The sequence below is a fragment of the Hemiscyllium ocellatum genome, chromosome 8, assembly GCF_020745735.1.
Source record: "Hemiscyllium ocellatum isolate sHemOce1 chromosome 8, sHemOce1.pat.X.cur, whole genome shotgun sequence".
In the NCBI taxonomy this organism is placed as follows: Eukaryota; Metazoa; Chordata; class Chondrichthyes; order Orectolobiformes; family Hemiscylliidae; genus Hemiscyllium; species Hemiscyllium ocellatum.
The window spans coordinates 35,506,936-35,533,768 of record NC_083408.1 but is presented as its reverse complement, the minus strand read 5'-3'; the positions used below and the strand labels follow the sequence as shown (position 1 = coordinate 35,533,768).

The 26,833-nt window shown below is 46.4% G+C and overlaps 1 protein-coding gene across 1 annotated transcript in view; it reads right to left on the bottom strand.

The window, feature by feature from the left end:
• Positions 1–24,562, bottom strand: part of LOC132818112 (bcl-2-modifying factor-like) — a 121,370-nt gene extending 96,808 nt beyond the window's left edge. The window contains exons 1-2 of the mRNA XM_060828810.1: positions 24,466–24,562; positions 774–1,113 (exon numbers count right to left, since the gene is read on the bottom strand). Of these exons, the coding sequence (XP_060684793.1) occupies positions 774–1,041 (268 nt within the window). The 5' untranslated portion in view covers positions 1,042–1,113; positions 24,466–24,562. The remainder of the gene's footprint in view (positions 1–773; positions 1,114–24,465) is intronic.
• Positions 24,563–26,833: the final 2,271 nt, after the last annotated feature.

Genomic DNA, 26,833 nt, shown 5'->3' with positions numbered 1-26,833 from the left:
GTTGTTTACAGAATAATGCACCCCCAGTGCCTGCCTCTCACCCAGTGAGGTGGCAGACAGCAAGTAAGGGGCGACTGCGGTAATGTACCTGGATAAGCAATGGCTTTTGTAATGGATGAACATTAGACCCAAGGGGAAGGGGGAACGGAGATAGACAGATGAGATAGATAAGGTGAGATGGGAGCGATGAGATGGGAGCGATGAGATGGGAGCGATGAGATGGGAGCGATGAGATGGGAGCGATGAGATGGGAGCGATGGGATAAATGGATAGATGAGACAGATAGATGGATGACAGAGCTGGATGACAGAGCTGGATGACAGAGGTGGATGACAGAGGTGGATGACAGAGGTGGATGACAGAGGTGGATGACAGAGGTGGATGACAGAGGTGGATGACAGAGGTGGATGACAGAGGTGGATGAGACTGGTGGATAGATTAGATAGATAGAGAGATAGATAAAGGGATGGAGAGAGGGAGAGAATGGAATGGAAAAGGGAAAGGCAGAGGGAAAGAGAGAGGGAGGGGCACAGATACAAGAGCGAGAAGGGCGATGTAGAGATAGAGGAAGGGGACAGTCAGAGAGATATGCGATGGGTTGAAACTAGGTTCCAGAGGAAGATTGAAACTGCTACTCTCAGAAAAAGACCCATCGATCTCAAAAGTCAAGATCACGCAAAGTTTCCACATCATTTAACAGCACGTTATCCATCCAACCTCAAACACGGGAACTGCATTAACTGGAGAAGGGAACAGCGGCAAAGAAACATTACCATAGAATAGTCTTTGCGGTTCACTTTCATCTGGGGGGCTGGAGCTAGAGGTTTGCGTCCCCCTGTCACACTGTTCCTCCGGGATGCCCCCGGCTCCATTCGAGTGCTGCGTTGGAGGAAACAACCGCTGGCGCCTGGCAGTCCAGCTCGGAGAGGCACCGGATGCGTAGCTCCCGCTGGTGTCACTATAGCCACTGTCCGGGGCCGTCAAGTCCAGGTCGAAGACTTCGTCGTCGCTATCGCGCTCCTCCGTATCACACAGATCCATGTCATCCAACAGCAGCCTTCACACCTGCTTCCTGGAATAAGCTTTGCCAGGAAGGGAAACAAAGGCAGGTTCCTAAGGGGAGACACACACAGGGTGATATAAGATTAACAGATTAAACCCATTGTGCTTCAATCTACAATAAATTGACCTGACGTTTCCCCATTTGCTTTCTTGCAGGAGGACCACCAGATAAAACTCTAATCCCACACACTGGGGGCAAACCAGTAACCAGAAATGATCCATCCCAAACCTGTTCCCAGACTTCCAACAGCTTCACTGTTCTTCATTTGGGAAATTTCATCCAAGTTTCCAAGCTCTCTCCTTTCTGCCGAGTACTTAATGAGGCCGGAGTTTCCAACCTGGGAGGCACACTGCTAATGCTACTGGACCAGTCATCCAAAGCCCTAAGCAGACGTTCTGAGGAATGTGGGTTCAAATCCCGCCGTGGCATAATAAAAACCTGGGGGGTGAAACAAGTCGATTTTTTTTGCAAGATCTCACCAGGTCCACTCATGTCCTTCCCTGGTCTGGCCGATTACGTGACCCACAGCAACGGGTTTGAATCTTAATTTCCCTCTGGGCAATCCCAAAAAGGACAACCCAATAAAACTGGTGCGCCGAGTCATCAAAATAGAGCATCAATATGACCAGTATGTTTGTTTCGAAGTACTGCTGGCTTTAGTCTGTAGGCAGTGCCCACCCGCATCCCATGAACTAAAAACACAATTGGGAGGCTGATTGCCGGATGACAGCTCTGACGAGTGTACCCATTCAGGGCCTGGACCAGGAAGCGATCCCAACTGGCAAAATTAGGCAATCACTAGAAGATTCCGGGGCACCGTAACATGGCACCACCAAACCCACCTCAGAGACAGTGGCACTGGGGACTGGGAGTGGAGGGGCACAGGGGCATGTGTCGAATGTCTTATGCCCCTTCCAACATTTGCTGCAGGCATTGCAATACTCTTTGATATGCAGTCACAAGCAGTAACAAGATATTCCTCTGGTGTTGAAGAATCCGTACCAAGGTACCTTTGTACCTAAATGGCCCCATACGTGGAAACGGGTAAACTTGTAAGTACATGTGAGAATAAAGCTAATCGGTTTCTGTGATGGTTGAGGGAAAATATTGACCAGAGCACCAAAGATAATTCATTCCTTTCTTCAAAGACGACCGTGGGATCTCTTAAAATGAGAGGGTACGTCAGCTTAATGGCCTTTCCGAAAAACAGCACCTCCAACAATGCAGCAACCCCTCAGCACTGCACCGGAGAGTCAGTTTAGATGATAGGCTCAGGACCCTGGAGCCTGAAGGCACAATCCTCTGACTCAGGATGACAGTGTGATACCATGTGAACCCCAGGCTGACAGAGGGATTAACATTCAGTGTCTGGGGTCCTTACACAAGGCTTGCAGGGTGACGAGAGCCACTCAAAGGACATCTGGCTTCTTCTAAAGCACTTTCATCTTTCTGCAGAACTCGAAACACAAGCTACAACCAACCACAAGGGAGGCAGGACATCTGTGAGAAGCCAGCACTCTTACTGTAATTGATGTCAAACACTTTGCTCAATAACACAGTGACGTTGTTGCAAAGGGTGGCCTTGTTTACAGTCACAGGTGGATGTAGGTAGAGACAGAGAGAAAGAGCAAAAGAATGGGTGCCGGGGGAGAGGGGTTACTGAGTGACAGCGTGAGAGAGCTGGATTAACATCAGGAGAGATACAGTCAGTAACACAGGGTGCTGGGGGAGAGGGGTTACTGAGTGATAGTGTGAGGGAGCTGGATTAACATCAAGAGAGGTACAGTCAGTAACACAGGGTGCTGGGGGAAGAAAGATTACTAGGTGACAATGTGAGGGGGCTGCATTAACATTAGGAGAGATACAGTCAGTCAGTGACAGGGGGTGCTGAGAGAGGGGGGTTACTCAGTGATAGTGTGAGGGAGCTGGATTAACATCAGGAGAGATAGTCAGTAACAGGGTGCTGGGAGAGAGGGGTTACTGAGTGGCAGTGTGAGGGAGCTGGATTATCATTAGAGTTACATTTAGTAAGACGGGGTGCTGGGGGAGAGGGGTTACTGAGTGACAGTGTGAGGGAGCTGGATTAACATCAGGAGAGATACAGTCAGTAACACAGGGTGCTGGGGAAGAAAGATCACTAGGTGACAATGTGAGGGGGCTGCATTAACATTAGGAGAGATACAGTCAGTGACAGGGGGTGCTGAGAGAGGGGGGTTACTGAGTAACAGTGTGAGGGAACTGGATTAACATCAGGAGAGGTACAGTTGAGGCTGGGTTAGAGTTGGGGTTAGGCAAAGGGAGTAGTCTCTAGCCCCCAAGTGGCTGAGTTTCAAATGTAAACCATCAGCTTTTAAGCATTTTCTTCTTTCCAGAACACACGGAAATGAAGAAGCTTTCTTTAAAACTCCATCCTCTCCTCCTCCTGCCCTGAACTAGCCACCTGGTACCTCCGTATGGCACTCCAAGGCCTTGTTGCCATGGAAGCCTTTCTGGATTTCATGATTCTAGAGACGAACTGCTTAGTCATCTGAGTCCAAACTCACTAGCACGAGTGCTGTGCAGCAGTCTCACTTCCGCCGTTTGGCCACTGGGTGATATATTTAGAGAGCACGCGCCCTGGTTCAGCCACATGTGGTTTCTTTCTTCAGTTCTATGAGAAAGTAATGTTTACCTCCTCATCTGAGCACGAAAGGAGGAAGGGGGTGGGGGGGGGAGAGAGGAAGCAGCCTACATAAGGAGCTCTGGCCTCTCTTTGCTTGCCACACTTCATAACAGGAAGGAACGTGGCTCTGAGTAGGCCTTACTAACGTGAAATGATTTACATAGTCGTATATATATATGTGGAAGTATATATAGTTTCTTCCCAAGGCAAAACACAGAACTGAATCAAATCACAATCAGTTCTCTCATCAGAAACATAAAGGGTTCCACAAAAGGTTCAACCAAAATTTAATGTTTTTTGAAAGAAAAATATATCATAGTTAGAGCACCAATCTGTCTTGACTGGAGACAGTCAACTCTTCAGACAGATGTATATTCCTTTTTGTCCCATTTGGCCAGCCTATCAACCAACTCCAAAGCCACAGAGGTTTGACACAGCTTGGGAGAACTCAATGTTTGAAGACTTAGCCCTGCATAAAATGTACAGACCACTCTTCATTCAAAAAAAAATCATTGAATGCCTACAGTGTGGATGCAGGCCATTCAGCCCATTGAGTCCATACTGACGCTCCGAAAAGCATCCAACTTATACTCACCCCCTACCCTATTATCCTGCATTTTTCACAGCTCCTCCACCTAACCTGCACATCCCTGGGTACTATAGCACGGCCAATCCACCTAACCTGCACATCCCTGGGCACTATAGCACGGTCAATAAACCTAACCTGCACATCCATGGGCACTATAGCACGGTCAATCCACCTAACCTGCACGTCCCTGGGCACTATAGCACGATTAATCCACCTAACCTGCACGTCCCTGGGCACTATAGCACGACCAATCCTCCTAACTGCACGTCCCTGGGCACTACAGCACGGCCAATCCACCTAACCTGCACATCCCTGGGCACTATAGCATGGCCAATCCACCTAACCTGCACTTCCCTGGGCACTATAGCACGGTCAATAAACCTAACCTGCACATCCCTGGGCACTATAGCATGGCCAATCCACCTAACCTGCACATCCCTGGGCACTATAGCACGGTCAATAAACCTAACCTGCACATCCCTGGGCACTATAGCAAGGCCAATCCACCTAACCTGCACATCCCTGGGCACTATAGCACGGTCAATAAACCTAACCTGCACATCCATGGGTACTATAGCACGGCCAATCCACCCTAACCTGCACGTCCCTGGGCACTATAGCACGGTCAATCCACCCTAACCTGCACATCCCTGGGCACTATAGCACGGCCAATCCTCCTAACTGCACGTCCCTGGGCACTATTGCACGGCCAATCCCCCTAACCTGCACGTCCCTGGGCACTATAGCACGGCCAATCCTCCTAACTGCACGTCCCTGGGCACTATAGCACGGCCAATCCTCCTAACTGCACGTCCCTGGGCACTATAGCACGGCCAATCCTCCTAACTGCATGTCCCTGGGCACTATAGCACGGCCAATCCCCCTAACCTGCACGTCCCTGGGCACTATAGCACGGCCAATCCTCCTAACTGCACGTCCCTGGGCACTACAGCACGACCAATCCTCCTAACTGCACGTCCCTGGGCACTACAGCACGGCCAATCCACCTAACCTGCACATCCCTGGGCACTATAGCACGGTCAATCCACCTAACCTGCACGTCCCTGGGCACTATAGCATGGCCAATCCAACTACCTGCACATCCCTGGGCACTATAGCATGGCCAATCCACCTAACCTGCACTTCCCTGGGCACTATAGCACGGTCAATAAACCTAACCTGCACATCCCTGGGCACTATAGCATGGCCAATCCACCTAACCTGCACATCCCTGGGCACTATAGCACGGTCAATAAACCTAACCTGCACATCCCTGGGCACTATAGCAAGGCCAATCCACCTAACCTGCACATCCCTGGGCACTATAGCACGGTCAATAAACCTAACCTGCACATCCATGGGTACTATAGCACGGCCAATCCACCCTAACCTGCACGTCCCTGGGCACTATAGCACGGTCAATCCACCCTAACCTGCACATCCCTGGGCACTATAGCACGGCCAATCCTCCTAACTGCACGTCCCTGGGCACTATTGCACGGCCAATCCCCCTAACCTGCACGTCCCTGGGCACTATAGCACGGCCAATCCTCCTAACTGCACGTCCCTGGGCACTATTGCACGGCCAGTCCACCTAACCTGCACTTCCCTGGGCACTATAGCACGGCCAATCCACCCTAACCTGCACATCCCTGGGCACTATAGCACGGTCAATCCACCTAACCTGTACGTCCCTGGGCACTATAGCACGGTCAATAAACCTAACCTGCACATCCATGGGTACTATAGCATGGCCAGTCCACCTAACCTGCACTTCCCTGGGCACTATAGCATGGCCAATCCACCTAACCTGCACATCCCTGGGCACTATAGCATGGCCAATCCACCTAACCTGCACATCCCTGGGCACTATAGCATGGCCAATCCACCTAACCTGCACATCCCTGGGCACTATAGCATGGCCAATCCACCTAACCTGCACATCCCTGGGCACTATAGCATGGCCAATCCACCTAACCTGCACACCTTTGGTTTGGAGGAAGAAACCAGAGCAAATTCATACAGACACGGGGAGAATGTACAAATTCCACAAAGACAGTCATCTGGGCGTGGAATCGAACCCAAATCCCTGGTGTTGTAAGGCAGCAGTGCTAACCACTGAGCCACCATGCCGACTATGGCTACGTGCCGAAAGCACCTCTTTCAAATTTAGTTTCGGCACTAATCACTCTATTTACTCTGATAACATTACTGAATAACTTATTAACCTCAGCAACAAGACTGAAGGATAGGCAGCAGCTAAATTGATCAAAGGGTAACCAGGGACTGTACACTGGAAGTGGCCCTGGTTCCATGGCTGGCTCAGAATTGAGGAAAAAGGTATGTGGAACTCAAGTTGCAAAAAAAAAACACATCTGTTGGGACGTGTTAGACCTGTTCATAACCACAGCCACCCAGTTCTGCAGCTACGATCTATTGTTGTGTGGCTCATTGAGCATTCCACATTGTTGAACGTTTCACCAGAACAGGTTGGGAACACAGTTGACCCCTACCAGAGAAATGACCAGGTCATTGCAAAAGAGGAACCCAATTGTTTGATGGATATCGATACCTACTGACTGAACAGAGAGATCTAGGGGTTCAGGACCAGAGTGTTTTTGAAAGTCACACCACAGGTAGATTTCATTGCTCACACTGTTGTGTATGGGAGTTGGGATGTCATTTTGAGGTTGTCCAGGACGTTGGTGAGATCTCTTCTGGAGGACTGTGTCCAGTTCTGGTCACCCTGTTATAGGAAGGATATTATTAAATTGGAGAGAGTTCAGATAAGATTTATCAGGATGTCGCCAGGATTTGAAAGTTTGAGTTATAAGGAGGTGCTGGATGGGCTGGGACTTCCTTCACTGGAGTGTGCAGAAGGTTGAGGGGTGACCTTATAGAGAATTATAAAATAATGAGGGGGCATCAATCAGGTGAATAGCAAAGGTCTTTTCCCTAGGGAGTTCAAAACTGGGGGGCATATTTTAAGGTGAGAGGAGAAAGATTTAAATGGGACCCAAGGAGCAACTTATCCACACAGACAGGGGTTTGTATGTGGGATGAATTGCCAGAGAAAGTCATAGATGCAGGTACAGTTGCAACTTTTAAAAGACAGTTGGACAGGTAAGTGAATAGGAAAGGTTTAGAAAGATATATATGAAACAGGGGCAAGTGGGGCTAGGTTAGTTTGGTAACTTTGGTCGGGTTGGACCGAAAGGTCTGCTTCTGCACTGTGACTCTATGGTCTTACATGTGACTCCAGTCTTGTATAATACGGTTGACTTTCAGTGTTCTCAGATCGAACAGAGATGCGCAGTAAATGAGATCTTGCCGATGTAGTATATTTCCCAAGGAACAGGTCCACCTCCAATCTTAAAAAGGTCTCAATGCTTGTAGCTTGAATAAACCATGAAGATCAGTCACTGGATTGGGAAGAATTATTCTTTGTTCACTTGTCCAGCCTGACCTTCCACAGACCACTAACCTTTTGCACTAGGCACATTTAACCTGGACTGAAGGGGGGGTGCTTGAAGTCTTGGCATGAGAGATATTTATTCACATTCAAAAAAAAGGTCACAGTGGTAAATTTTATAAATTTTCAGTCAGCCGCTTTCACCAAAACCCAGCCTGACCACACTTCATGGGAGGGATAAAGAAACAGCAAGGTTGGAAGAGCACAGGAATGGTTCAGGATGGTCCCAAAAGACACAGGAATGATGGATAAAGTCAACGGCGGTAACGATAGGAATGTTCTCCATGGAAGAGAGGAGCTGCAAGGGGAGGTTTTAAGAAGGGTGTTGAAATTGTGAGAGGTTTTGGAAGAGTAAATAGGGTGCAATTGTTTCATGCTCAAGTTTAATTTCAAACCACACTAACCGAGCCAGTGGGCCCTCCCACACAGCTGCTGCCTGAAGTAAGCCAAGTTATTTGTCGAGGCTTCCTCCCACATGAAGCCTCAAAGATGGGCGCAAAGTTGCATCTCACCACAGTACCAGTGCATGCCAAGAGAGTGTGGTGCCTGGTGATGTTCTGCCATTCACACTGGCCCAGAGCGCCCAGCTCCGTGACTCGGATAAACCCATGTGTGCCGATGGGACGCTCTCCAGCTGAGAGCTTCAGAAACCGAGAGTAGCCAGGATCAAGTGATCACGAATCAAGGTCATAAATCTCAGCCTTCTGGCAGTGTTGGGCACCACAGGGGCACCCTTGTGGTGTAACTGCTGCTTTCAAACAGCACGGCCTTACCCATGAGCCTGAAAAGGGAGGAGCGCTTTGGCTTCATCTTTCCACTAAGGTATCAAACTGCGCTTTCTGGTGGAGACGAATGTCACTATTCCAAAGTGCCCCAATGGCTCTTCTTGCTGGCACACCATCATTATTTATCGAGCGGTTAGATGGAATTGCCTGATTATTTATCCTATTGCTGCTTGCAGTAATTTTCCCCTGGCTACCACATTTTCCTACATTACCATAGTGACACACTTTTAAGAAATACTTAATTGGCTATCCAGTGCACGAGGATGCTATAGAAATGCTATCTTCTCCTTCAGCCAAATGAAGGGTGGCGCGGTGGCTCAGTGGTTAGCACAGCTGCCTCAGGGAGCCAGGTTCGATGCCAGCCTCAGGTGACTGTCTGCGCAGAGTTGGCATGGGCTCCCTGGGTTTCTTCCAGAGGCTCCGGTTTCCTCCCATGATCCAAACATGTGTAGGTTAGGATGCTAAATTGCCCAGGGATGTGCAGGCTAGGTGACCTAGCCATGGGAAATGCAAGGAGCTGGATGGGATGCTCTTCGGAAGGTCGGTGCGGACACGATGAACTGAATGGCCTGATTGCACACTGTAGGGATTCTATGAATGCAGTGTAATTGAAGCTTGAAGCAAAACATCATATAAAAGGTTTCCTCCCTTGAGGGCAGTGCAATTCAGATCATCTCCGGTGAAGTAGGAATGGGTTCACTTCATAAAATCAATCCGCTGAATCAGAAAATGGCTACAGTGCAAAGGAGGCTACTCGATGGATTGTGTCTGCACCAGCTCTCCAAAACAGCGTCATGACTTTGTGCTGTTTTCCTGCCTTCTCTCTATGCCTTGCACATTTCTCCTCTTCAAATAATCGCAAAAAGCCCTCTTCAATGCTTTAGTTAAACCTATGCCACCTCCACCTAAATAAATCACACATAGCCAATCTCCTGCTGGATGTGACAATTAAAAAGTCCAGTGCCTCGATTGTAAATGATTAGATTGGATTAAATTAGATTCCCTACAATATGGAAACAGGTCCTTCGGCCCAACAAGTCCACACTGACCCTCCGAAGAGTAACCCACCCAGTCCCATTCCCCTACATTTACCCCTAACTAATGCATCTAACACTATGGGTAATTTAGCGGGGATAGCATGGAATGCAGTGGATAGCAAGGTACACAGCAGTGCAGGTAACAAAGGTATCCTTACTATCACTAGTCTGGGCTGAATGCAATCGGAATCCTTCCTGAAGAGTCTCAGAGCTGACCAGAACTTGTCCATCTGACCCCTATCTCCCATTGAACAGTAAGGGTGCAGAGAAAGCCCGGCTTTCTCTGGCTGTGAAACCTCTCATATTTAACTTTCATGTATTTACCTTCCTTGAAGAACATACACTGAGGTATAAAAGGGGCTGCTGTGACTGCACAGGAATCCAGTCCGACACCAGAAGGAAGACAGCAAAGGTACAATCAGAAAGTCACCAAACTTTGGACTTCCATATTACAGAGAGTCCTGATCAGTCAAAATGAACCAATTCCCTCCCCTGTTTCATGCTACCGCCAGGCCAGATGAAAAAAAAAGTATTTTCTCCTGTGCTCTATACAAAAAGATTTTGATTCTTGGCAATGTAGCTGCCAGCAAGATTTGGCTACACTTCATTGCTCCAAACTGCTGCCTTCACACATCCACACAGCCGAGTGATATCGCCCCCTCCGGATGGATGTGGTACTGCACCCTCTGCTCCCTCACATTCAGAATCCAGCCAGGTCTTGCCCACAAGGAGCACCAGAGCTCTGCAGAAGTGTCTGAGGGTCAGTGGGGCTTAGTCCCCACTCAATTCAAGCAGCAGACCTCTCAGGCCTTTGCAACAAAATCCTCATCTACCATCACCAATGTGCCTCTCTTATGGAAAACAGCTCTGTATATCATGTACACACTCTAGCCACCCCAGAGACAAACATTTAACATTAATAACTGGGTCAATATTTGCAGCAATTGGCATATACACACAAATCAGGAGCCAGGGTAGGCCATTCAGCCCTCAGGAGTGTTCTGCCATTGGTCAAGAGCATGGCTCATCTGATTGTGATGTCAGATCCAAATTCCCGCCTAGGGAATTCCTGATGAAGGGCTTATGCTCGAAACGTCGAATTCTCTATTCCTGAGATGCTGCCTAACCTGCTGTGCTTTGACCAGCAACACATTTGCAGCTGTGATCTCCAGCATCTGCAGACCTCATTTTTTACCCAAATTCCCGCCTACCCCAATAACCTTTGACTCCCTGGTCAAGAATTTTCTCTACCTCTGCCTTGACAATATTCAATGATCATCGTTTGTACAGGACAGTGTCAATATATACAAGAACAGCGGCCTCCAGACAGTACCATACTTAAAGGGGAAAGAGGGTTTGAGAAAATCAAGCTAACAGGATTGGTGCATCTTTCATTAATGCAGACTCTTCAAGTCATTGTCCAGACTCTTGTACTATTCAGAGATCAGCCAGGAATTCTCTGAAATTGTATTTGTTCTGCATCAGTACTGCCAACTGGTAGCAAAGGAAGAGACAAAGAAAAAAACCACCCCCAATGCCAAATGCAGCATCTTCTCAGGAGTAAATTTGGCTTTGAGTCGACAGCACATGACCCATTCTTATAGCTGTCACTGACTCCATACACAAGCAAATCTAACAGCAACATCCTTACCTCAGTGGACAACAATTAACTGCATATTCATCACTGTTTGTGGTGAGAGTTTGTCTACCAAACAAAAGTAGCTCAGCCCTGTCTGAGCCAAAAAAAAGTTATCAGATTTGAGTCTCACACTTGCTAAGACAAAAGCAAAATGCTGCAAATGTTGGAAACCTGAAACAAAAACAGAATGTGTGAAACTTTCAGGAGGTCAGGCTGCAGCATCCGTGAAGAGGAAATGAGAGTAAACATTTCAGGCTGATGACCTTTCATCAGAACTGAAGGAAAGTTGCACTGTTGGAAATGTTCATATCAGATGTTAAATTAACGCGAGCTCCCATCTCAGCTATTATCCTCTCAACCAGTAAATCGAAGAACAGTGTGGGATATTTATCTTTTAACCAACATCACTGAAAACATAAACTGCTCATTACTACATTGTGATCTTGTGAGAACTTTCCATGTGCAAATTGGCTGTCATATTTCCGATGTAACCACATTGACTTATAAGATCACTTGTTGTCATACAAACATGTAAATTTATGAAGGGAATAAAATAATATAGAACCAGGGAGGTTATTTCTACTGGCGGATGAAACTAGAATGAGGGAGATAGCCTCAAAATAGGTGGGGGGAGGGGCGGGGTGCATAGATTTAGGACTGAGTTAAGGAGGAACTTCTTCACCTAAGGGATGTGAAGCTATGGAATTCCTTGCCCAGTGAAGCAGTTAAGGCTACCTCGTTGAATGCTTTGAAGGCAGATAGATAGTTCCTTTACTGTTCAAAAATCTAAGGGTTATAGTGAGTGGACGGGTAAGTGGAGCTAAATCCACAAAAAGATCAGCCATAATCTTACTGAACAGCAGAGCAGGCTTGATGGGCCGGATGGCCTACTCCTACTCCTGGTTCTTATGTCATTATGATGCGATGTGGTGTTGTACACAATATTTGCCACAGCAAATTGGGTAATTAATGAGGCAGATGTTTAAAAGTTTATTAACAACTAACTATGATTTTTGGTTAAATGCTAAATTGCCTTATTAATACATTACGTCCATAGTTAACCAGCTAACGAAAGAACTAATCAATTGACTATCTGCTTGCTAACCAACTAACTGCTAATTCAATGTACAGATTAAGACGGAGAACTCTTACGCTACAGCATCATGTTAAAAATCACATAACACCAGGTTATAGTCCAACAGGTTTAATTGGAAGCACACTAGCTTTCGAAGCGACACTCCTTCATCATCTCCAAATTACAGCATCATGGATTGTGAAGTGATCTAGCTCCCTTAAGGATACAGTGCCTTTCTGAGATCTGTGTAATAATGCAACCGTGGCTAGACTTCAACAGTACTTTTCGAAATTCATTCATGGGATGTGGGTGCATTGGATGGGCCACCACTTATTACCTATGCTTGCCTGCCCTAGAGAAAGTGAGCTGCCTTCTTGAACAGATGTAGTCCTTACAACTGTAGGTTAAACACCATATCATTAGGGAGAGAATTTCAGGATTCTGACTCAGCCACAACTGTAGGAACAGCAATATATTTCCAAGTCAGGATGGTGAGTGACTTGGAGTGGAACTTGCCGGTGGTGGCGTTCCCATGCATCTGCTGCCCTAGTCTTTCCAGATGGAAATGGCCGTGGGTTTGGAGGGTGCTCACCAAGGAGCCTTGGTGAATTTCTGCTGTGCATTTTGAAGATGATGCACACTGTTGGAACTGAACGTCAATAGTAGAGGGAATGGATGTTTATGGATGTGGTGCCAATCAAGCCGACTGCCTTGTCCTAGACGGTGTCAAGCATCTTGGAAATGCACTCATCCAGGCTAGTGGGGATTTGACTTCATTGACTGTAAAAAGATTGGAAGGACCCTGGTTTATAAGAGGAACTTAAAAGGACAGCAAAAGATGTGACTAATAAAGCCAACAGGCAATTCAGAGAAACTCCTTAGTGGGCGGCACGGTGGCACAGTGGTTAGCACTGCTGCCTCACAGCGCCAGAGACCCGGGTTCAATTCCCGCCTCAGGCGACTGACTGTGTGGAGTTTGCACATTCTCCCTGTGTCTGCGTGGGTTTCCTCTGGGTGCTCCGGTTTCCTCCCACAGTCCAAAAATGTGCGGATTAGGTGAATTGGCCATCCTAAATTGCCCATAGTGTTAGGTGCAGCGGTAAATGTTGGGGAATGGGTCTGGGTGGGTGCATGTTGGCGTGGACTTGTTGGGCCGAAGGGCCTGTTTCCACACTAAGTAATCTAATCCTTTCTCTAAACAATGTAGAACTTGCTACCACAGAGTTATTTGCGATGAATACAAAAGTGAGTAAAACTTAGAAATGACAATATTTGTCCAAATGGGATGTTTAAGTTTGAGATACACATGAAGAATTTGAATTAGTATAGAGAGTATGGATACATTTAATAAGAAGTGAGATAGGTACATGAAGCTTGATAGAATAGATGGATCCAAATTGTTCTTCTCCCAAGCTACAGTACAATGAGCCTATGATTATGTCAATGGGGTTAGATGGAGATGGATGGGTAAAGTATGAACCCTAGTAACATGCAGTTAGCCTGGATGGCCTGCTTCTCTGGTATAGAAAAGTGTGTTTGTGTGTATGTGCACGTGTGTGCATGAGAGATAGAGAGAGAGAATGGATGTGTGTGAGCAGAGAATGGGGGTGTGTGTGAGAGAGTGAAAGAATTGGTTTGTGATTGTCTGAGTGAGTGAGTGTGTGCGTGTGTATTTATTTGTTGCAGGGATGTGTGTGTGAGAGAGGAGTGAGAGAATTGGTTTGTGATCGAGTGTGTGTGTGTGTGAAAAGGTTGATGGGACAGAGGCAAGAATGTACACTAAATCAAATGGAGAACAAATTACAATATGGAGCATGTGTGGTGTGGGCCTCTGCCAACTTAGTTCAGCTGGTGGCACGTTCACATTCACACATGTTCTAAAATCCTTGCTCTGGAATGATGAGGGAATACTGACTCATCACAAGTGCCATCCTTCTAAGCAGATGATAAACTGAATGCTGGTTATGCCTCTTCGATGACCCCACAGCACTAATGGCGGAAGGGAAGGGAATGGTCCTGGACAGCATTTCTTTCCTCTGCCAATAGTTCAGCTCATACTTGTACTTTGTAATACTATAAAACATGTATTAAATCGCACTATTTTGTAAGTATCAATTGAGGCTCAGTTGCCAGTCTTCTTACCTCTAAATCTCACCATTGTGGATTCAAGCCCCACTCTAGAATGCTGAACTCAAAATCTAGAATGGTAGCGAGAAGTGCTGCCTTTTGAATGAGATTAGATTACTTACAGTGTGGAAACAGGCCCTTCTGCCCAACAAGTCCACACTGACCCGCCACCCACCTAGACCCATTCCCCTACACCTAACATTAGAATGTCCAATTCACCTAACCCACACATTTTTGGACTGTGGGAGGAAGCTGGAGTACCCGGAGAAAACCCACACAGACACAGGGAGAATGTGCAAACTCCACATAGAGAGTCGCCTGAGGCGGGAATTGAACCCAGGTCTCTGGCGCTGTGAGGCAGCAGTGCTAACCACTGTGCCACCCTGTTAAACCAATGCTCATTGAACTCTCTCACATCAAAGTAAAATATTCTACAAAAGTTTTCCGTATGCTGGGATATTATCACACATGGAAAATCGCCAAGACAGATTATCTTGTCGTTAACACGCGATTGTCTGTGGGAATGTGGTATGTAGCTGCCACAATTCTTACATTTCAACTTATGAAAGGGACTCAAGTCTGAAGTCACAAAAGGCACTACATAAATATCAGCCTTTCTTTGCTTGGCCTACCAAGCTCCTGCCACCAACACACACTCAAAGGGATCCAGAATAATAAAGAAAAGCAGAACCTTGCTGACATCTGGTTGCCATTTTATTATTGGATACAATGTAGGAGCAGTAAACCTTGGATGTTCCTTGATATTCCCTCTCCACGGTTGGGAGATACTGCCCATTTAGTAAAACTCTGGAAAGACCTTTGATCAGATACATATGGTGCGGTCACACTGCATATATAGACTCAAGCAAAGAAAGGTCCAGTTGAGTGTGTGGTGTAGGAATTTGCCCACTGTGTGATGACTTATCTCTCTGTGGGTCACCACACTCAGCAAAAGCCCAGCTTTCATCTCAATGGATTATTTAATAACAATTCAGAAAACCACATTACTTTTATAATATTTCATCTTTTGTGGTTCATTCTGCTCCTTTGTCCTTCTCTCCCTTACTCTTGCTTTTTTTTTAAATCTGCATGCCTCCCCCCTCCTGCCCCCAATATCACACACCACTCTGTGGCCAATCGGGAATTTGGCCAGGTTTCCATTCAGAGCTCCACCGCTGTGAAAAGCACAGCAAGCCTGATTCAGGTCAGAATACTTCTGTCTCAATTGCTGCTCCCTTACACTATCGCAAACAGCACTGTTGAGGAAATTACAGTTGTCCTAAGGATCCTGACCAAGCAATGATGGGTGAATATATTCCAGGGAACTGAGACACATGGCCTCCCATCAGCTAGTGCCTAGCCCAAGCTTTCCCCATTAGCTGTTAGACACAGACCCCTACCTGCAGCAATTGAAAAGCAAGAAAATCTCCTACTTGGATGAATCCTGAAGGGTAATCTCCTTCTCACCTCCAATGTTTGTACAAATAATAAAACAAAAGTGACCAATGAAAATGAAGAATACTTCTTTTTTTTAAAAAATGCTCCACCTTATGTAAATTGCTCAGAGCAGGGACGTGGAGATTAATGTTTAAATCATGGTAACACCAGAAGACTCCTGGTGGACTAACAACTCTTTGATTAAGTGGAAGGAAGCTAACAACGCAGACATCTGCTGTAGCTGGCCTTTTGTATGCACGTGGTAGCCTGGCAATAGAGTGTAGACAGAACTGGGCTGACCCACAGATTCCACAGGCACCACCATGAAGGATAGGCACGTCTGCCCTTGTATGCCAGCTGGGGCAAAACCACCAGAGACTAGGACAGCGCCAATACTGGCGTTCTTGGGTTGGGCGATGAGGCCTTTGGCTCTTGGACTGGACAGATCAAGTAGCCCTGAAGGACATGTTGAAGTGGTCAGGGGGAATCAAAGTTTGTTAAGGGGAGAGCCAAGTCTGATGGTGGGGTTGAGGACAGAGACAGATCACAGGGTACTGGGAATGTAACTTGTCAGGCCTGGAGAAGGCACTCCAGCTCATCTTAACCCACAAGCAGTGCCACAAAAGCACCGCTCTCATGAACTGGACTTCTCTTGCCTACTTTCAATGTCCAGTTAATAATGGCTGTCCTTCCCTCCCATTGAACACCTAGCCTTGAACACTCAGTGAGGGGAGAGCAATAACAACTATAGAAGGAGATGTCCAAGCAACATGAGTAGACCATTCAGCCCCTCAAGTCAGATCTGCTCTTCATACAATTCATGATTGATCAGTATCTTAACGCCATTGAATTGCCTTACACTATGAACAACAAAAATGGACAGACCTCAGTTTTGAAATTTCCAATTAACGCAGAGTTTCAACAGCATTCAGAGCAGAGGGCTACAAATGTTCACCAACTTTTAGTGTGAAGCTTCCTTATATCACCCCTAACCTTCTTAGCTTTATGGTAGCTATGCTCCTTGCATGGGCTCCCCCACTAGCAAGGATAACTTGTCACAGTCAGCTCTTCCAGTTTTTTTTTAAATCATTTTCAAAAATTCAATTAGATCTTCATCTTCTCTGTAACAATGAGGTGCCAGTGTTGGACTGGGGTAGACAAAGTCAGAAGTCACATGACACCAGGTTACAGTCCAACAGGTTTATTCCAAATCACAAGCTGAGTGCTAGCCCCTCTGTTGGGTGAACTCACCTGACAAAGGAGCAGCGCTCAGAGAGCTTGTGATTTCAAATAAACTTGTTGGACTATAACCTGGTGTTGTGTGCTTTCTGACTTCTATGTTACAGGCAATAAAAGACAAGCTTATGCAATCTGTCCTTATAATGTAACACTTTTGATCTGGTGGCTTTCTGCTAGTTCTGTATTGCATCCCCTCCTAGCCCATCATCTCCTTCCTAGGTTGCACAGAGCTACATATGGGAGTCTAGGCAGAGAGTTTGTAGATCTAGAACTTCTACTGCTTGTTATCAGAGCACCCTTGATATAAATCAGCCAATTCCCTCAGCACCAATGCATCATAAGTTTGAGATTTTCCTATGTACATTTGTGTAGGAATGAGACAAAATGTGCGACACTGAAAAAGCACAGGTCAGGCAGCATCAGAGGAGCAGGAGTCAACTTTTCGTGCATTTCTGAAGAAGGGCTTTTGCCCAAAATGCCGACTCTCCTGCTCCTCGGATGCTGCCTGACCTGCTGTGCTGTTCCAGTGTCACACTTTTCGACCTCTGACTCTTCAGCATCTGCAGGTCTCACTTTTTCATTTGCAAAGGAATGGCCAGCTAAGGCCCACATCCAGCTATAACACACAAGAGTCGGTGCAGATTGCTAATAAGAGGACATGTTGTTTGAGGTCTGCAGGCAAAGACAGAACGCATCTCTTCTTTAAAAACAATATCAGAAAGAAAGCATAAATAGTTTTGTCCCGCACGCATAAATGAAGTATCAATATGCTGCAGGTAAATCAGATTAATTTATATTGCATCGCATTTCACAAAAGTGACCATTCTATCAGGATTACAGAGGATGCAATCAGAAGCCAAACACAAACAGAATGGACAGTCTGCCAGTGATTCGAAGGTACCTGTTATAAAATAGGGAAGAAGCATGAAGAGTACATGCCTTCGCATGTCAGCTGCAGCTGAATGGTAGCACTCTTGGCTCTGAGTCAAGTCCATCCCCAGAGATATTAGAAAACAGTCTAGGCAGACACTCCAGTCTAGCAATGGAGTGGGGCATTAAATGGTTAGAGCAGCTGTTTTTTTTTAATTCAGAGATTAAACTGAGGAGGGTTGCTACCCCGATGGTCCCAGCCAATGTTTACCCCCAAACCGAGGTCCTGAAAACATATTCATTTGCTCATTTACTTCTTTCCAGTTTGTGGGATCTTGCTGTGGGCAGTTTAGTTGTCATGTTTCCTGCACTATAGCAGTGACCTGACTTCATTGACTGTAAAGTTCTTTCGGAGCTCTGAGCTAGAAATCGACACTAAATAACTGCATATCTTTCATTACCATTTTCAAAACAGGGAAGGCTGTTACTATCACTACACTGACAACTTCCTTTGTAGAACAGATATATTTCCCTTGGGAAATAATGAGCCTCTGTATGCTGAGTTAAAGAGATGGATTTTATTGGAAAATCCAAAAGGAGGTGATAAGTCAGTGGAGAGGTTCAGAGCTTAGAATCAAAATGGGTGGAAGATCTCAAAAGAGAAGAAAGTGGAGAGGTAGAGAGGATCAGGAACAGTACTGCACATCATCAGGCCTACATGGTTAAAGGCAAAGCATGATGGGACAAAAGGAGAGAGGGACATAGCAGTACAATAAAGAGTTGGAGGTGGGAGTGACTGAAGCAGATTATGGGGATAGGTATGGGCAAAACTCTAAAGAGATTTCAACATGAGGTTGAGGAGGTGTTGGCCAGCCAAGCACTAGTATTCCATGTTTAATTATGTCATTGAGTGTCTTTAAGTAGACAGGCAGGAGGCTGGAAGAACACAGCAAGCCAGGCAGCATCAGGATGTGCAGAAGTCGACGTTGCGGGTGTAACCCTTCTTCAGGACTGGGGGTGGTGTGGGAGGAGCTGCAGATAAAGGAGGAGGTGGGGGCAGGGTGTATTGGGATAGGTGAAGATAGGTCAAAGGTATGACCTGGTTGGTCAATGGAAGGAATGAATCCGGTTGGTGGCAGGAAGCAGTGGAAGGGAGGGGGAGGGGCTGGGAAGGGAGGCTATTTGAAATTGGCGGACTCAATGTTGAGTCCTCTAGGCTGTGGGGTGCCCAGGCAGAAGATAAGGTGTTGTTCCTCCAATAGGAGCTGTGGTTTGTTTTGGCAATGGAGGAGGCCAAAGATGGTTATGTCGGAAAGGGAGTGGTTTGGGGAATTGAAATGGACGGGGACTGGGAGGTCCGGTCAGCCCTGCGGGCCCAGCTGAGATGCTGGGTAAATTGTTTCCTGAGTTTACCTTTGGTCTCCCCGGCGTAGTGAAGACCACATCGGGAGCACCTGATGCAGTAAACTAGGTTGGAAGAGAGGCAGGTGAAACGCTGTCTCACCTGGAAGGACTGTTTGGGGCTTCCAGCCAGGGCATTGCCAAGCATCACAGCCAGCTCCACAGGGAGCGACCGGACCTCCCAGTCACCGCCCATTTCAATTCCCCCAACCACTCCCTTTCTGACATGACCATCCTTGGCTGCCTCCATTGCCAAAACAAACCACAACTCCTATTGGAGGAACGACACCTTATCTTCAACCTGGGCACACTACAGCCCGGAGGACTCAACATTGAATTCTCCAATTTCAAATAAACTCCCTCCCCATCCACCAACTCCCTTTCCAGCCCCTCCCCCTCCCTTCCACCAACCAGATTCATCCCAACCATTGCACAACCAGGTCGTACCCTTTACCTGTCTTCACCTATCCCCACTTCACCATCCTGCCCCTGCCCCTCCCTTTATCTGCAGCTCCCTCCACACCCACCCCCAGTCCTGAAGAAGGGTTACACCTGAAACATCGCCCTCTCCATCTCCTGATGCTGCTTGGCTTGGTGTTCTTCCAGCCTCCTGCCTGTCTACTTTGGATTCCAGCATCTGCAGTTTTTTTGTCTCTATTGAGTGTACTTATGACAGAGATGGATAAGTTCTTGATTGGTAAGAGGATCAAGGGTTCCAGGAAGTGGCAGATGAAGTTTAATTCAGATAAATGTGAGGTGCTGCCTTTTGGGAAAGCAACTCTTAGCAGGACTTATACACTTAATGACAAGGTCCTACAGGGTGCTGCTGAACAAAGAGACCTTGGACTGCAAGTTCATAGCTCCTTGAAAGTGGAGTCACAGGTAGATAGGATAGTGAAGAAGGCGTTTGGTATGCTTTCCTTTATTGGTCAGAGTATTGAGTACAGGAGTTGGAATGTCATGTTGCGGCTGTACAGGACATTGGTTAGGCCACTGTTGGAATATTGCGTGCAATTCTGGTCTCCTTCCTATCAGAAAGATATTGTGAAATTGAAAGGGTTCAGAAAAGATTTATGAGGATGTTGCCAGGGTTGGAGAACTTGAGCTACAGGGAGAGGCTGAACAGGCTAGGGCTGTTTTCCCTGGAGTGTCAGAGGCTGAGGGGTGACCTTATAGAGGTTTACAAAATGATGAGGAAACATGGATAGGATAAATACACAAAGACTTTTCCCTAGGGTCAGGGAGTCCAGAACTAGAGGGCATAGGTTTAGGGTGAAAGTGAAAACATATGGAAGAAACCTAAGGGACAACTTTTTCACGCAGAGGGTGGTACATGTATGGAATGAGTTGCCAGAGGAAATGGTGGAGGCTAATACAATTGCAACATTTCAGAGGCATTTGGATGGGTTTATGAATAGGAAGGGTTTGGAAATATGGGCCGGGTGCTGAAAGGTGGGACTAGATTGGGTTGGGATATCTGGTCGGCATGGACGGGTTGGACGAAAGGGTCTGTTTCCATGCTGTACATCTCTATGACTATGACTCTAATAGGGCTGAGGAACATATTAGCCATGATAAAATGGTGGAGAAATCTCTATTGGTCAAATGACCTAATTCTGCTCCTAAATTTTCTAGTCTGATCTGAGTCTGTTTGCTGGTGATGTTCACTGTGCTTGAATGTTAAAGTAGGAGTGTGGACACCAAGAAAAATAAGCTGCAGAAACAGCTGAAAACCAGAGTTGAGTACAGGGTAGGTATTTTAAGACCAAACCTGTTACGTTCTTCAGCAATAGTACATTCTCTGCACTGACCAAATGTACGAATACTGTAATGAGAGCTGACCAAGAAATTGGTCGTTGGAATAGTCAAGTTGAGAGGCACTTGAATGAAGAGATTAGCAGAAAATGAGCAAAGGCAGAGGAAGGAGGGGTTTTTTTGTACAAGGTTGCAAGTTAGCTTAGCACTGATTGTCCATCCCATTGGAGAGGGCATTGGTGAGGTACTTGCTTGCACCACTGTTGTGCTTGGGGCATAGGGAGAGGGTTACAGAGCCTTCATCCAATGGCTGTGAAGGAACCGTGAGACACTTTCAAGTCAGGCTTGGAGGCAAACCTGCAGGTGGCGCTGTTCCCATGCACCTGCTGCCCTTGTCCATCTGGATAGTAGTGGTCATGGGTTTGGAAAATGCTGTTGAATGATACTTGGCACGTTGCTGCAGTGTATCTTGTACATGGTACACACTGCTGCTACCACTGGGCCTGGTAGATGGTGTGAAGGCTTAAGGTGGATAGATAGGATGCCAATATCTGGGCTGTTTTGTGTTGAGAGTCTCAACTGTTGTTGGAGCTGCACTCATCCAGACAAATTGAGCATATTCCATCATCCTCCTGATCGGTGTCTTGTGGACAATCTTGGGGAATCAGAAGGTGAGTTACTCCCAGCAGTATTCCTTATCTGACCTGTCCTGTAGTCGTTGTATTGGTATAGCTGGTTCACTTCTGGTATGTGGTAACCCCTAGGATGTGATGAGTGGAAGTAGGTGGACTTTGAATGCGGGGTGGGGGGGTCAGAGGTCAGAAGTTCAGCCTCGGGTCACATGGAGGTAGAAACCCTCAGAGCATTGTGTGGGGAACCTAGTGGTGTAACCTACAGGGCTATGGACCAGAGGCTGGAAGCTGGGGCTGGAAAGGGCATCTAGTTTCCTTTCTCTTTCAGCTGGTTCTAGTGTTGGATTAGATTCCCTACAGTGTGGGAACAGGCCCTTCAGCCCAACAGGTCCACACTGACCCTCTGAAAAGCAATCCAATTGGCAATTTAGCATGGCCAATTCACTTGACCTGCACATCTTTGGACTGTGGGAGGAAACCGGAGCACCCGGAGGAAACCCACACAGACACGGGGAGAACATGCAAACTCCACACAGACAGTTACCCGAGGCTGGAATGGAACCTGGTGCTGTGAGGCAGCAGTGCTAACCACTGAGCAACCATGTTCATATGTTTTTGTAAAGAATTTAGACAACACACTTCCCAAAAAGTGGGGAAGAAAAACTCTAGTAATGCGGTGTCACAGATGATGAAACTTGTTGTGTTTACAACAAGCTGATACTGGAAGTCGGGTAGTCGCTGGTTCCTGTAACTGGGCTACAACTGGTAAACAATTTTCTTCCGTTCCTAGGACTCAGCGATTACCTCAGAAATCACTTCACATCCTGGCGCAGACCGCCATGGCGCTCTGTTAGAATAGCAGCTTATACAGCAACAGGTAAGGAGTCACCAGGGAGAGAGAGAGCTTCTTTATTACAGTCCCCTGGCTCCCAGCTTTCACTTCAGCCCAGACTCTGATCGGGAAACTGCTGAGGGTTGTTGTAAGCTACTACTGAGAAAGAGAGAGAGAGAGAGAGAGAGAATAACAACAAAAACAAAATATCAGACAGTGAGGGAGAAATCTTTCACAGAGAAAGGAGGAGGAGTGACTCTTGGAGATGAAACGACATAATTAGTGATAAACTCCAACGCTGTTCACACCGATAGATAGTTTAGAGGCAAAATGTTGAATATTATTGGCGGCGTTAATGCAACTCACTGCCTGCGAATATAACAGGAGGGTTGCACTACAGCACTGGATGAATACAACACCGGATTCTGGGAATTGCAACGGATAGTAGGCAATGTTTACATTATTGAGGAGTTACATTAGATAACAGAGTAACAGCAGAGTTATACATTGGAACAGGCTGAAGCAGCAGAGACACAATGTAGCGCCGAGAGCGATACATTCAATCACGTGGCTTAGTAAATCACAACAGGGTCGTGTCGAAGTTGTGCTGGACAGAAGCCACAATAGAGAGGCCGGTATGATACAGGGCAACACGCTTCCAAACTCAAGTTACACAAGGTAACTTCTGCAGAGACAGCGATAGAGAGTGTCTCGGGTGGAAGGCAGTGCAGAATGAGTCAGAGTTTATGAGGAGCAGCGAGTTACACTGGAGATAGCCGAGGGCTGAACGGCGTACGCTGCTTGCAGCGCCCTAAGGTCTTCCGGGAGACAGTCGATGAAATCGTCCCACTTGGAGCAGTGCAGAACCGATACAGACCCAGAATCATGACACCCTCAACCGCAGAAACAAGAACACCCTCCCTCCCCCCCCAATCATGTCTCGGAGCCAGTTTCACATCCATTAGGTCTCCCTCTGGTCAGTTTCACATCCATTGGAGTTGTTTTCTCTGGTCAGTTTCAGACCCAGTGGAACACTCTTTGGTTAGTTTCAGACCTATAAGAATTCTCTCTGGTCAGTTTCAGGTCCATTGGAATACTCTCTGGTCAGTTTCAGACCCATCGGAATACTCTCTGGTCAGTTTCAGACCCACTGGAATTCTCTCTGGCCAGTTTCAGACTCGAACAGGTGAGTTTCAGATCCCTGTTGGCAACAAAGTTTCACATCCAGCTTCCAGCCAACCCAAGCTGGGTGAGGTTAACGCAACCTGACTCCTCGCCGATGCCGGTCTGGAGTTTACAATCGCCTATGTTTTGTTGAACCCGAGCTAATGAGCAAACCATCCCCTTCGAAAACAAACAATGCAGACAAATTCAACGCAACAGCGGCTCGCTCGTAAATCTTCAGCGCCCAAAACAAAAATCCCTTTTGCCAACAAAACAGATAACGTTGATGTGTCTTTGCCTCTGTATCTGCTGCCCTGACATGTCCCGGAAATGAGAACAAGTGAGTTAAAAAGGCACTTCAGTGCGTCAAAAGTTTGCTTATAAACCAGCAAAAGAACGACAAAAAGTGGCTGTAATAGGGCCTTTTCCCTCTGTCTATCTTTGCCACAAGGTCAGGATGATAAGAAGACCGTAACTACTTGATCACCCAAAAATCTGGGCTGCATTGACAACAACCTTGCAATGCCGATCCGCTTGTAGGGCAGAAACACAATATTTGCAAAGAAATAATTAAGTTATTTTTGTACGGTTCTCTTTAGTCAGAGTAACGGGAGCGCGACTGCACGATGCCGAGATAAAGGAGACCCGTCGAGAAAGGAAAGGTGGTGGTTGTAAGATGCACTTACCCGGAGATAACTGAGCCGTTTTATGTCGGATTGTACACAGTCCTTACAGTAGGTACTCTGATTAATCGCCGCGCTTTACGCGCCGACCCACTGTTTACCGCCGAACTCCCTGTCAATCAAACCTCGTCACAAATTGTGTAACCATGGCACCACCAAATCATCACTCGGTGCACGCCCACCCGACCGGCACTTTGCCGAATTGGCTGGTCGCACTGCCAATCATTCTCCGACCAGCCAGTCGCCTTCCCGATGCCTGTTCCCCTGCAGTACCGGATTCCCACCGCTGGATAGTGCTGTGCTGCTGTCCCCCCGTCTATCCCTTCCAGCGCCACCTAGAGGGCTCGGCCTTCCCCTCTCGAAACGTCCGTTCCGGGAGGCTGGCTGCAGCCCTTCACCAATCGGAAAACTGAATCGGCTTGTTACCATGAGAGACGTGCTCAAACCATCCAATCAAAATCAGCCATTTGTCCTCGTTTCCCCCACTCTGTTAGATTAGGAGGGGGATTCCCTCCACAGCTATCTTAAAAGAGCCTGTTTGCCAAATACTTATTAATATGCATTTGTTTTTGTGGTTTAAAGACAGGGTCCAATCTGAAGTTGACAGATCTCAGATTCTGTATTGAGTTAACTGAGAACCACTTAGGAGTTAACACCTAGAGGGAAAAACCAAAACAGCTTGACAAGGATCTGCAAATGCAGTCTTTCGCCAGTCACTGTGTAAATATCGCCTTTATACTTTAAAAACAATATCGACGCTTTTTTTTTAAACCCAGAGAAGGTGGTGAGGAGTCTGGAACACACTGGCCTGAAAAGATTGCCAAGGTAGAAACACATCTTAAAAAGTGCCATAGCCTGCAGGGCCACACATTAAAGACTGGAAATGAGATTACCCTGGCTGGCCATATGATGGACTAAGTGACTTCTGTCCAAACTCAAATGTTCTATGATTGTTTATATGAAGGAAGAAGGAGGGCATGAGATAGAAGGAGAACAATAGAAAGAGTTAGGGCACAGGATGAGGCCATTCAGCCCACTATAGCTTTATTGGCCAAAATAGAACTATTCATGCTAGAGGACATTGCGCCAATTGTGCTTAACCAGCCCAGTGCTTGCAAAATTCAGAACACCATGTCCAGCATTAGTTTGTTTCTGCTGTTGGGCAACAATACTTAAACCATGGCTGCACTAAGAATTGCTTTGGGAACCAACTCAAGGTTACAAGTAAGGTTTACAGTGTAATTCATTTATTCAAACACAAAACTCTTGTTCTTTGTAGCCAAAAATAATATGGTCGTACATTATATGTTTTTATACCAAAGTAAGAGCTATGGAGATAACCAGTCACTGATATATCCTGACTATTACCATTTTGGTAATGCCCTGACTGTTCAATCAACTCACCTGGTTTGAATTTAATCCAGTAACTGAGACAGTTCTTGCTGCATGTCATCGACAGCCACTAAACAACATCTTCTTAGTAATAACTATATTATTGTTTCCTGTGTTCAGTCCTGATGAATGCAAGATAAGAACTTTTGTCTTCATGTTTGTTATTAGCATGGATTATTAACAATGTTTTAAATCTAATCTTTTACTCATAGGTAAAACCCTTCGTTTCTGGCAACATCTTACTCAATCTTTCTGTACCCTCTCCAACGTGATAACATCCTTTCTATAATGGGGTGACCAGAACTGTACACAGTAACAAAGCTGTGATCTATCTTGCTTTACACAGCTCTGTCTTTGTATTCATGCCTCAGCCAAAGGAACTTTCCCTCCCAAACAGCATGATTCTGAATTTAGACACCTGTGGGTGTGGTAAATGTGGAACAGAGCTGGTTATGCTGTTCACCTCTTTATCTGCCATCTCTTTTTTGTCAGATCCATAAGTTTTGTTTCTGTCAGACATTCAGTGTGAATCATTGGCTTTGAGGGTCCTGTGGGTTTGCTGATCTTGTATCTGTTCTGAACAACTACCACACAGGAGCTTCAATTTGTCTATAATAACTCATTCTAAAATTTCCCTAGCTGCATTACTTCATGTTTCATGGAACCAGATAAGCGCACCTTTCTACAAAGACTGCTATATAAATGTAGCTCTTGCTTGAAAACACTGACTGAAAAGTGGATGCCAGCTTACTGAGTAAACCTCATTTATCCAGTCTGTGAAATGTCTTTCCTTATTATGTTAAGTCATCATCTAAATTTAGATTGGTGTAGTGTCAACTCTGCCCATTCTTTCTTATGCTCAAATCACAAAGGGATCTCTAGCAGGCTATCCCTGACTGGAAGCAACTATTTCTAGCACTATATAATACAAAACAAGAATGACGGCATGATGAGTCAGACCATCCTTGGAAAGTACCTA